Here is a 12,466-nt window from a genome sequence, read left to right on the forward strand (position 1 = left end):
ACCCAGGGGCGATTTCTTTATTACTAAAATGACACTTCATATCACTGCTTCAACACACTACAGGCGGTAACATATGCTCATCTCTGCCACGTTTACACGAATGCGACAGAAGCGCATTGAGTCGAGTGGAAACCTGTCCATGTGCCACCGTTTACGTGGATGCGCATTGAGTTTGGCTCGAAACTAGCACCCCACAGTGTCACATCGTCATTTCTGCCCTGCATGAAAAGGGTTGAGGTGCTCACTACTCTACTCTATCCCCTAGTAGCATAATTCGTTGTATAAACGTTGCTAATGTCCTTTTGAAAATCTGTTGCAGCAACGTTGCTGGAAAACATTTCTGCAACGTTGTGACAGCACTAGAACCATGTTTCCCTAACACAAATACAATATTGAGGCAACATTTCAATCATGTTTCCACAATATTGTAACGCTGTTACAGCAATATTCTTCAATGCACACATAATGTTGTGGCAACATTTGGGTAATGTTTTCACTATATTATGAGAGTGTTACAGCCATATTTCTTCCCACACGGAACAGAACTTCCCGTGGTGTTACTGGGGGTATCCTTTCCCGGAAATTTGGATCTCCCTGGGAGACGGACATTTTTTGACGGACGTACCCCACATCTCCGAGTGGACACAAGTGAATGGGAAGTCGCAGGTGCGAAGAGAAACTGAAAAATGCAATAAAAGCCATATCGAGTACATATAGTTACACCTAATCCCTTTGGACACAGGGCAGACTTCCATTGAAGTCACAGTAGGTGCGAAAATAACATTAACAGTAGGAAGTCACATATGTTAATCCTTCTTGGGCTTCTTGGTTCGCTCGTATTTGGGTCTCCTTGGCAGATTTCCTCAGTTTTTCCCAATTTGTCAGATGGCGCTGTGTCGCGTTAGGAGGGCACTCTCACTTTCGGTTTTGTTTTCGCGAAACAGCATCGCCATATGTTCTGTGTTTCTCCATCTTTATATCGGTCAAAGGTGTGTCCACTTGCCGTTTCTTTTTTTTTTTTTTTTTTTTTTTCACATTCCTTGAGGATGTGGTTTAAGTCTGCAGGTGATTTACCACTGAGTGGGCAGGTAGGTCGATGTCCTCCCCGAACAGCTGTCTTCTGGTGTTCGTCAGTAGGCGTACCCTGTTCTTGCCTGGAAGAGTGTAGCGTACTTGCCCTACCTCCTCTGTATTCCGTACAGGTTTGTGGTTTTGGCTTGTGATTCCTGTAAATCTTGAGACTGTTTTTCCCCTAGTCACCAATTTCGACTTCGTTTATTCCTTATGTTGTAATCTTTGTCCATTGTTTCTCGCTTTGTGCTGTCTGTCGTTTTGTTCCCCTGCTGTGTTTCCTGTCGTATTGGCTAATTTGTTATCTATTCCGATTTGCGAAATTACCAGCTAGTAACCATTGCCGAGCTGACGCCATAGCCAGCGCCATCACTGTGTGTGGCTGTTAGTTTCGGTTTTGGGTCTTGGGGGACTGTGAGGGGAGGGGAGGGGATGACGCAGCACCATCCAAACGAACGTCATAGTGACGTGTAAACAAACAATCGGAGTGCAAAAGAAAAAAGCGCTCTTCGCGGTCTTTTGGTGTTTTCTTTCCTTCTCTTATTCAATGGTCAACGGATGTGATGATATGAGCATATCCTTCTTTACGAGTGAAGTCGTGTAGTCGCACCACGAACGCTTTCCACAACGCCAATAACGCATCAATGTGCATCCGCTACCGGTAGACGGAAGCTATTTAGAGCATCCGTGCGGGAATCTGCCCTTCGAACCCTTCGAACTGCTACTGCATCGCAGAAGGATAACGCCAGAATACGACATGGGTGACGCGATTGGAGAAGGTGAGGTACCATTCGAACATGTTCAGTTGCTCAATTTGCAGACGACATTGGCTGACTATTTCGTTCATGAGCGAGAGTGAACGGATTGCGGTTGCTTCGCGTTCACTTCAGGTATATAACAAAACGCCGAACAGTTTGTAAGATATGCATATAATCCAAGCTACGCAGCTATTAATCGGTAAAGTGTCTGCGAATGTAACATTCATCGCGCTGACTGACGATTTGCAGATTTTAGCGAGGATTTTTTTCCCCAGAATGTACGTTGTATTTACGAGGCTCCAAGGCTGTGGCTCACTCAGAAACAGCTCTTAGGAGAACCTCTATAGACAGTACCCCACGTTTAAGGCATTCCACACGCACTGAATGGTTTTAAAAAATGTCGCTTCCACCCGAAATACTCGTAGGTTGGGATAGATTTTGACGTGCAAGTGTGCAACCAAATTGAGTGGTAGCTATAAGCTGAGCACCATCTCAGTGAAGCTGCTTCTTTGAGCACATGAAACACTCAGCACCATAATCATACCCAAACTATAAATCCACGAAGAGCTATGAAGCTCGCAAAAGTAGCCTAGTATGAAAAATGATGTTTCCAGAAATTCATCGTGGCTCTGGCAAGACGGTCTTGTAGTCTTTTTGAAAGTGTGGTCATCTTATTGCAGGAATATTTTACTAATTTTTAATAAAGAAAGAAAAGAGCAAGACGTGAACACATGCAGCAGTATTATGCGTACGTACTTATGCAGAGGAGAAACTAGCAAATTACTGCCTGTGGTATAGACTAGATCCGGACCGCCTTTGTTTCTACATGAAAAGTTTACTACGAGTAAATAGTGTGCAAAAAAACTACATTGCAGTAGTTTTAACTGTTGCTGCTAACATGTAGTTGAACTAGTAGTTAACCTAACCTAACAAGCCACTGCTGTGACATACTGTGATGAGAAACAAGAATGTTTATATTTCCACTCGGAACTGGGGCAGTAGATGACCGCGGTATTCAAACAATTGCCCGAGCTGCACAAAAGATTGTCTTCGACTCCTGCAGGATAAAAGGAGTACAAATATAGGTTGTCACAAATAGCTCTTTTGGATGATATTATGATTCACTTTTCCCGACGGTTTACCGAGAACGACAAGATGAAGGACTGCGAGGATTTCAGGTAGATATCGGGTTTGACCCGAATTGTTAAAAAAATTGTTCAGGGGAGAACTATCTCGAAAAGTCGGGTTTAACCCGAAAACGTAGGGGCATGTCGGGGGCACGGACCTGCGATTTCCCCGTCCAGTTTGCTTTGCTTGGGTAAAAATGCCATCCAACTTGGGCAAGCTCGAATGAGTTTTCACCATCACTTGGAGTGAAATGCTCTAGTCACCCTTGCCTGTAGGAGCACTGATGAGAGCAAGTTGGTTGCACGCATTAACTGACAAGATGAAAGATGAAAAGAGTCAAGAGACAGACAAAGACAGCTGTACTTCCATAATGTCAGTTAAAGGGAGACTTGCCCACCACTTACCAAACATGCAAGAAATACTACTTCAAATGATACTGTTATGACAGCATCTCGGTGTGAGAGAGAGAGGCACCAAAATATAACGTTTGAGCAAAACACAGTTGCCAACGGTCTCTCACTGCATTTCATCTTGCATTCTACCTGCCTTGTGGACCTAATTTGTGCTCGTAATTTCTGAAAACAAAGAACAATAGCTTCACAATACACAAGAACAATAGTTCTCAAGAACAATAGCTTCAAGTAAGAACGTCAATATGAAGCTGCCGATGATGCTTGTACCATACAGAATTAGTCACGAGCGTGGTCACGAGCATTTGAAATCACGTCAAATATTTTGCGACGCTCTAAAAACCGGGAAAGCACGTAACAACTCGCTTCCTAGGAGGTGGTGCAGGTACGAATCCCGGCACCGTCTACGCTGTCTGAGTTTTTTTCCCCGGGTTTTCCGGCAGGCTTTCGAGACGAATGTCTGTGCAGTTCCCTCTGAAGTCGGCCCAGGATGCACACTAATCCTCCCCCACTCCTTCCGTCTGCCTGCGTCTGTACGCCGCTAATAACCACAGTTGCTTCGAGGCGCTAATGCAGAATTAAAAAAAGAAAAGTCCTTATTTCTTTGTACCTATCTTTCAGAGCGCATCGTAATGACCCCAAAGAAGAAGGGGGAGGGTCACACTACCATCAAGATGGAACGCGTTGCTGTACCCGAGGTGAACAGTGACTCCGTCATGCACGTTGCAGGAGGGGACCACAAGGGCATCGTCATCAACAAGCTGGCAGATGATGGTACGGTACACACTTTTACGCTTGATGCGCTCTATATCTCGTGCAGGTAACCGCAACAAGTTCCTTCAACTTTCCCTACTGAGCTCTTTCGAAAGTTGATCCTATTTACGACCATCTAGCGTACACACCTGCAGGGGAGGGGGGGTTATTTCTGCGTTAGACTCTGTCAGTTACGATCAGAGGTGGGAAAATGCCCTCACCTCACATCACCTTAATCGTTTTCCCGTGAATTGTCTTCACCTCACCTCACTCCTTTTTCCCGCATAGTGTCTTCCATTATTATCTTCACCATCTTTTTCGTTGTTTTAGCGAGGGGACCCCCTTCTTCCTGCGTATCGGTACGAGAAAGGTCGCAAACTTTTACAGCATCTTAACGGCAGACGCACCCGAGACATCAAGGTCGTCCGCAGAAAACACGCGGGCATCACGTGACACGTCTGGGAAAAGATAACACTGTTGTTGTCTGTGGCAGCCGATCTGCTGCTGCCACGGACGAGGACGAGCCTGCCATTCAGTTCTACCGGCATCGTCTTAGCATGAGGCCATGAACATCTGCCCGCTGGGACATTCCGCCAGCCAGGACTCGTGTGGAGGAATACCGTCTCCTCTACAATTGCTCAACAGTTGCATCGTGATCGCCATTGCATTATAACAGCAATCAAACATTGATTTACACGCAGCTGATGAATTGCATTACGGTTGCATAACCGTCCCTCCAGTTTTTTTTTTAACCATAAAGTTCTATGTCGAACCTTTTGGCTTGAATGGTTCGACGTACGTCTGAAATTTTTGACTGGTTTGAGCACGTTGGCATGATTCGATGTGATTTCGGAGCAGGAAGGTGAAACAGATGCAGTGCTTTACGGTGTGATGACTTCTATGGTCCACGTAGGAGGGAGGTACTGCTCTGTGTCTTTCTATGTGTCATATCTTAGGACAGGTCTAGACGTGGTACAGCGGAGCAATCGAAACAACCTGTACTGCAGCAACGCCTGAATGCAGACACAGCATTATTCCTCCTGCGTGGGTACTTTGTCGGAAATGGAATATGAATCGAGCGAAACAATGCCAGTATACACAAAAACGCGATCCAACGAATGGGAGCCGCCATTAGTGCTGCCACCCCGTGGTAGTCACGTGTGGACTGCCGTTAGCAGAGTTCCTTCACTTTCCCGTGCCCGTTCATTCTCTACCGCTCGGGAACTGGTGTAGAACAGATATCGCATCGGCCAGCACTCCTCACGTTACCAACTGTGCATATTGCACGCGGAAGCGAGCAATCTTCTTTTTTCTTCATCTTTCGAACGTTGATACGCTACTCAGACGTTTACCGGATTGCTAGTTATATGGAATGTTGGCGTAATCGTCAGTCATACCCATTAAAGACGGCGGCCATGAGTATTCATCCCAATGGAAAGAGCGATTTTGGCAGTCCACCCCTGTTGTGTCGTCGCTGGGAACCAGGCTAAGAGGCACACGGAGACTAGTGGTTTGAGAGTAACGTGACAAGGTCTATAGAGGACTGCAGTGTCCTGTGCAATCTGAACCAGGGACTGAAACCGAAACAAATGTAGGTTCAGTTACAGTTACGGTTCACGTCTAGAACTCTGCAATTTATCTGTTACGGTTACCGGTAACCAAAATAAGAAAACTGGTTTATTTTCGGTTCCTGCCGCGAACGTGTGTCAGCGCGCGGCCTATACACAACCACGTGCCGCAGTCAGGGCTCTGGAGTGCATGTCATGAAGAAAGAAGGAATTTTGTTGGTGCTGAAACTATGCTCTTCTGACTACGACCTACTAGACTATAGCAACCATGTCATATGAACCCCTACCCAGCACCGCATTTGGAGGCTAGCTGTGACGCTACTCATTGGCCCAGTTATTGCTTCTTCAATTTCTACAGTACTCTGTACTTTAGCTTACCTTAGTATTTTTGTACATGCAGTGGATGTCCCACGAGAGATGCTTTCTTCTGTATAGTTGATTATCGACATCATCGTATGCGTTTTCATAGGAACTATAGGAACTGTTGCTGTCGTCTGCTACGGTAATCGTGCGTCCACTTCTGCGCGTTCAAAATTCAAATTTCCGTCGTCCAATCAGGATGCAGATCTCGCGGGCTGATGAGTAGCGCCTGTAGTGGATCGTACGGACGGGCTCAACATTGGCATCATCAATGCCAATTATGACATGGTTGCTATAATCTAGTAGGTCATGCTTCTGACTTAGAGGCGGATTCCTCTCCTTCCTCAATGTCTCTCGTCGCCAGTGGTGTATCGAAGGAGGGGGGCGATCGCCCCCCTGAAACGTCAGTTTGGGGGTGGGGTTTATACGCTGAGTTTATACATTGAATTTCCCTCTCCCACTATGTGATTAGACAAAGAAACTGCCTCCGCCCCACCCCGTGTGAGGGTCTGGACCCCTCCCTGGTCGTCACCGAATGGGTAAATTTTGGGGGAAGCTACCTGGAACAGGAGAGGGGATTGTCTTTCTTGGCCCGGGGATTTGGATAGTCTCAAAGCCACCCATCCCTCAGTAGGCTCCATTGGGATATGCCACGGTCAATATAGCCCATGTTGATCCGCTCCAGTTGTTCAAATCGAAGCCAATACATGCCTCTATTCTGTATTAGAACGAGGGGCTGCACGAGTGTCTACTTCCTAGTTTCAACTGAAGCAGTCTCAAGTTTTCACGTGGCGTTACACTTGCAGCCTGCATTGCAAGTTTTCCACCATAGGGACACGCAGAAAATCGTGAAACTCATCCAGCTCTGATATCGTGACAGAGCAACTCCTCCGTGATCAGAGTGGAAAACAGGACGATGCGTGCTTGACGTAATCAAGTTCCCTAACAAGACGTCCGTGTCTGAGCGCAGTAATGAGACGCAAAAGGACAGCGTGAGGAGGTAATGTCACTTCCTCTCTTCATTTTCAGACGAGACAGATGAAGAGCTACCGGAGCTGTCGCTCGAGTTCAGGGTCTTCCTCACCAACATAACCAACGACACTCATACCAGGGTCTCTCATCCTCTCCAAAATGATTCATATACTCATGACGGTTATCACTTCAGGAAAGCCGCCAACTGAGATTCTGGTTCAAGGCGAATGTGACCGACCAGAGACACACGGCGCAGGAGTTCTTCAAGGAGCTCGTTAGCCCTTCACAATTTCCTAGAGGTACGTTTGCATCCTCCTCAAAAGAGAATTGCCAACACCACCTAGATACAGAAAGCCTCCGCGTTCGTTGATGTGACTTAAAGGGACTATGAAATTTCCCGAACCCCCATACTTTTTTTCTATGGAAACTGTTCTTCCCGCAGAGAAACTAATATGCCACAAATTTTTCCGGACGAAATCGCTCCACTCTGTGAGGAGCGCGCGCTGGAAATGTCTCTTCCGCGTTCCTCCTCTCCCGCGCATATTTCCCTACCGATGGTGTAACTGTACGGACCGCACTTCGGTTCCCCGTTACGTCACCGGTGTTGCACAATGGCAAGTAATGCCGCGAGCTCGCGCTGTGGCTGCCGCCACTGCCAAAATCTGCCGATCGCGCGAAAGCTGCTGTCATGGAGATTTCCACTCCCGATGAACGCATACGCGGGATCCTACGGCGCATGCTCCTGGCGGGATTCCTCGGCTCGGCAACACGTCACGATGACGTGTTGCTGAGCCGGCCGTGGTCGCGTCAAGTTACCCGTTGTGTCTCCGCTCGGCAGCTCGCCACGGCGTGGCGCTAGCTGTCCTCCCTTCGCCGCTCCGTTTAAATTCACTCCCGAGAAATCCGCTCGCGCGACGAAAGTAAAATTTCGGTTCTAGACTCAGAAAAATGTCTTCTTTCGAACGAAACGAAGAAAAAAATCGTTTCATAGTCCCTTTAACAATTAAGAGTCAGCAAATCAGGACCGTGTTTTCAACGGCGGCGGCCAATCACGAAGGTGCTTTCAGCGGTCATGGCCACGAAGACGAGCCACCGTCGTCCGCGAGTTGCGATTGAGCGTCCTCGCGTATAAGACGGGAAAACTTGGAAACAAAGCGCAAAAAGGTCTCAGTGCTTCTCAGAGCTGGTTTTCTGGAAAGCCCTTGCACTTTTTGTCTAAATATTTAGGTCTGCAGGTTCCAGGTGAGCTGCAGTCATTTGCGGGTTCTCGAATCCGCAGAACCTGCGAATCGCAGTAGCGGACGAATTCTGCGAAGGCGGGAGAGGAGGCAATGAGCAGGCTTTCTGTGTCCAGGTGGCGTTGGAATTTCCACTTTGATAATGACGTTTTGCGCACCTTCTATGAACGTGGTTTCTCTTGTCGATGTTGTCAGCTGCAGACCATTTGAGAAGGTCTACTAGTAATCTCCGCATGGCTATGATTGGTTACGTGCTGAAGCATTGGGTTAATCACAATTTGAAATTGTTCACCGAGATAGCTAACTATATTGGGTACTTTACTATATGCGGTACGATTATAAAGGGTCTCCATGATACTTCAGCAAACGTTTGCGTAATTCAGTGCAACAGAAGCAAACATGTGAAACCATATACTGTATTTTTGCAGAGTCTACGCAACAACCTTGCACATAGGACATGTTTCAGGCAATACTCTACAACAGCACACCGAACATTCTCCAGTTATCACTGGAACGGGCAATTATCGAGAATGAGCGCGCAATATCCAAACATTTAATTCCTTTAGTTGACATTGTTGGAACCAGCACACAGGTCAATGTGTTGGCCTGTAGGGGCGTGATGGTGTAATGCTCAGGGTCTGTCGAAGCCAGGGAAGAGGAACAGCATTTCATGGGGTAATAGCTAGTGAGCACATCGTCTGGTATCCCTGCAAGTAAAATTATCAGGCGAGATGCCCGCGGAGTAGAGCATGCACCAGGAAGGTACCGCTGGAATACGAGGGTATTCCAAGGATAGCCGTATTTGATCTTCGCTTTGTTTGTATTTGTTTGACAGTAAATTGTAACTTGATAGCATCTTTGAAGTACTAATGAGTTTCGTACTTTGAGCTGCAATGACTTTTTGAGTATATTTTGCTTTTCAAAGTTGAGGGTTTTTGTACTCTGCTTAGTTACTTTTTGTCTGGTACTCAGTAACTTTTTGAGTATCCTGTACAAGGCTGCCACTGAAAACATATACTAGTATGTACAACAGATGAGCGTTGTGGGCACTTGGTATGGTTTTAGTGGAAATTTTTTCCCCATTTTTCCTCATACTGCGTTGGTGGGGTGCACGGCATCGCGGCACCTAAGAGTGCAGCAAATATTGTGTCAGTAAGTTTTTGCAAGATGTTCACCGTTGGCAACGTAGCGCAGTGCATAAAAATAAAGCCTTTAACTGGCTCACATTTTACTACTTTCTTTCGCATTGAAACACACTCCTGCACATGTGTGTCTGTCTGCTGACAGTACTGAAATGTTGCCCCCCACCGGTTGGTGCTAATAAATTGTTTCTTCCCGCAAGCTCTTGATCTATTTATTAATTTTTGCATATTTGTGTCGTACGCTCGTTTATTATGTGCAGCCGCTGTGCTTTGCCTTCTTTCTCACGCATATTTACGTGTATTGTGGTGCAGATTATGTAGGTTTTATCAAGAAGATAATGAAGTTGATGCAGATCAAGTACCTGAGCATCAGAAAAGTTGAGATTGATATGAAGCAACTGGAAACCATCTCTGAGCCGCCGACAAGGCCGAGTAAGTTTATAATTCTCCAACTTTTTATCGTATCTTGGGTTAGGAGACCATAGTAGCGATTGGTATTAGTAATTTGCAATTCACCTGTCTGCTATATGCAGGTAGCGAAACGTAATTTAAAAAAATAAAAAATCATACTACTAAAGCCCATGAGTGTCACCTGCGGCCAGCCTAGTTTATCTTTGCATCAATTATTTCTTGGAAAATGCCACCTCAGAGTAAAAGAGCACATGAAACATTTGTAATGCAGCTTCCATGCATTGCCAAGCGTTTGTCAGGTGCTGTATATACAGTACAGGGTGTTTCTCAAAAAATGAGCCGAAGTTTAAAAATAGAATGGCTCATCACGCACCAGAAAGACTGACTGCATAGTGTTACCAGTGGTCTGAGGATACCAACACTATTTTTTAATATTAATTCATTACTGAAATTAATTAGTCAGGTTTTTTAATTATAAGGATTAGAGCCAAAATGTGAATGAGAAAGTTGGAGCGAGCGATACGACGACACGAAACCCATCAATTCCAACAGTGCACCTCTATGTGGATCCTTTTTTCCTGGCTCCAAAGACTTAACTTTCGGATTTGTAAAAAATCAATGCGGGACCTGTCGCAGATGCGCGAGGAGCGCCGGATCATAGACTAGTCATCTATAGACCGGAAGACTAGTCACAGTTCTCATTGACATTCTGACACTCTGACTTGACATTGACTCCTGGCGAGTCTGTGACAGGTCCCGCGTTGATTTTTTGCAAACCCGAAAAGTTAGGAAAAACTGATGTTCTGAGGCTGGAATGACATAGAAGGGACAAATACATACAAAGCCTCAAATCCAGAAGAGGTGTGTTCGAGTCTTACAGCTGGCTAACCTTTTCAGTGACTTTCATCTTTCACCGAAAAGTTAGTCTTTGGTGCCGGGAAAAGGGATCTGCTACAGGCAGAAAGTCGCAAACAACGGGTTTTCGTGTTATTGTATCACTTGTTACAACGTTCTCATTGAGTTGACATTTTGACTCTAAGCTTTGTAATTAAAAAACTGACTAATTAACTTCACTAATTAATTAATTACTGTGGGAAAACTACCGCCCCTGCCTAACTGGGCACAGGGATCCCACTCCCGGGGTCTTCCGCATCCGTTCGCCTCGCCAGAGGAAGTACGAAACAACCATTCAGATAGCGGAGAAACTATTTATTACCATACGTGCATCTGTCCCTGTGGTGCCGACGATTCGTGACCAGCTCGAGGATCCCCCGGGAAGTGCCCTAACACAAATTCGCCCGACTTTTTAAGGGTATCGATGTCAGTCTTCAGCGCTCCCTACCACTGCACGTGCACGGTATCAGCGGACGATAACCGGAGGGCAGATAACAGAACAACGAAGATCGGCTGCAGCCGCTGTGAGAGAAGTCACAGTTTTCAAACCACATTCCCCCAACCCAAAAACTCGACGTGCCGTCGCGGCACTCAAAAACGAAAAAGGTCCCAGGGCGCGATCACACACGAACCGGTTCAGTCCTCATCTTTTCAGAGAAGGTCGTCCATGTCGTCGCCTGGGATATGGATTAGAATGTCATTTCCTCGTGGTGGCTCTGCAGGTTGCTGCTCGTTGTTTCGTAACATTTCCGATCTGTGTCTTTGGATGATCGCAAGGGCTGCCACCACATCGGCATCTCGAACCCTCGAAGCCCGGGTGGCCTCTGTCGGTGGAGGGACCCTCGTCGATGCGCTGACCGATGGATCTCAGGTACTCCGCAAGAGGGGCCCAGGAGACTGGGTGGCCATTGTGAATGATCGTCCACGTCGCCCTTGAGTGACGTTGATGTGGTCCGAGAGAGCCTGCGGAAGACTGGGTAGGGTTCGCCTCTGGGAAGTTCCAACGGTTGGTGTCGGGACGTGGTGGTAGGGGCCTCCTGCGGCGAGAATTTGCTGGTTTCCGAGCTTGCTGGGGCGCCTAAAATGAAAAAGAAAAGGAAATACAGGAAAGTGGCCAGAAGGAATCTCCCGGCGAAGAGGGGCTGTCGAGCCCTCTAACAACTACCAAGTCACGAACTGGATGCCAGGGTGAGTCAGGAGCACTAGTGACTGACGCTTCGGCCACTACCTACGCAGCCTGTAAGGCCGCATACTATGGGCAGCAAGGTATCAGTCGGGAGTCCGGCTGCATGTCAGCACTCAACGGAAATCAACCCCCGTCGAACACGTAAAATGCGGTTTGAACGCCTGATCCCGCGTGAACGGGGGTGGTATTCGAGCTCTGCTAGGATGACGCCTTGTGTAGTACGAACGTCCTGCGTTCCCGGCAAGGGGAGTGAAGACTCGAAGATGGGGCTAGAGGCAGGGGGCACTGACGGAGAGCCGGTGCGTCTCTGTGCTTTTGAACTTCAGTGGGGTCGGAACGGCCGCACAACTGTGGTGGGCCCTGAACGAATTCTGCGCGGGTCCTTAGGGTGCTAGTACGCCTACGCAGCTTCTCGTGAATACAGGCTTTGTACTCCGGGAAGGAAGGGGGATTCATTTGTGAACCGCTGCACGTCAGGCAGCAGTGGTGCGTGCATTGCAGACGCCAACCTGTGCAGAGCTGAAGAAGAGCTGCCGTCGATACGTCGGGCTGCCGCGCGAGCACTGTGGGTACTA

The 12,466-nt window shown here is 47.2% G+C and overlaps 1 protein-coding gene across 4 annotated transcripts in view; it reads left to right on the forward strand.

Moving 5' to 3' along the window:
• Positions 1–1,171: 1,171 nt before the first annotated feature.
• LOC135386377 (uncharacterized) overlaps positions 1,172–12,466 on the forward strand; it is a 30,307-nt gene continuing 19,012 nt past the window's right edge. Inside the window, exons 1-5 of one of the 4 annotated variants that reach the window (XM_064616257.1) lie at positions 1,172–1,202; positions 3,989–4,141; positions 7,078–7,160; positions 7,214–7,319; positions 9,713–9,832. In XM_064616257.1, coding sequence (XP_064472327.1) covers positions 4,000–4,141; positions 7,078–7,160; positions 7,214–7,319; positions 9,713–9,832 — 451 coding nt within the window. In that variant the 5' untranslated portion in view covers positions 1,172–1,202; positions 3,989–3,999. Of the gene's footprint in view, positions 1,203–1,526; positions 1,851–3,988; positions 4,142–7,077; positions 7,161–7,213; positions 7,320–9,712; positions 9,833–12,466 lie in introns of those variants that run through there. The other 3 variants (XM_064616256.1, XM_064616254.1, XM_064616258.1) reach the window with 3 other exon arrangements.

Source organism: Ornithodoros turicata, chromosome 2, assembly GCF_037126465.1.
Source record: "Ornithodoros turicata isolate Travis chromosome 2, ASM3712646v1, whole genome shotgun sequence".
NCBI lineage: Eukaryota > Metazoa > Arthropoda > Arachnida > Ixodida > Argasidae > Ornithodoros > Ornithodoros turicata.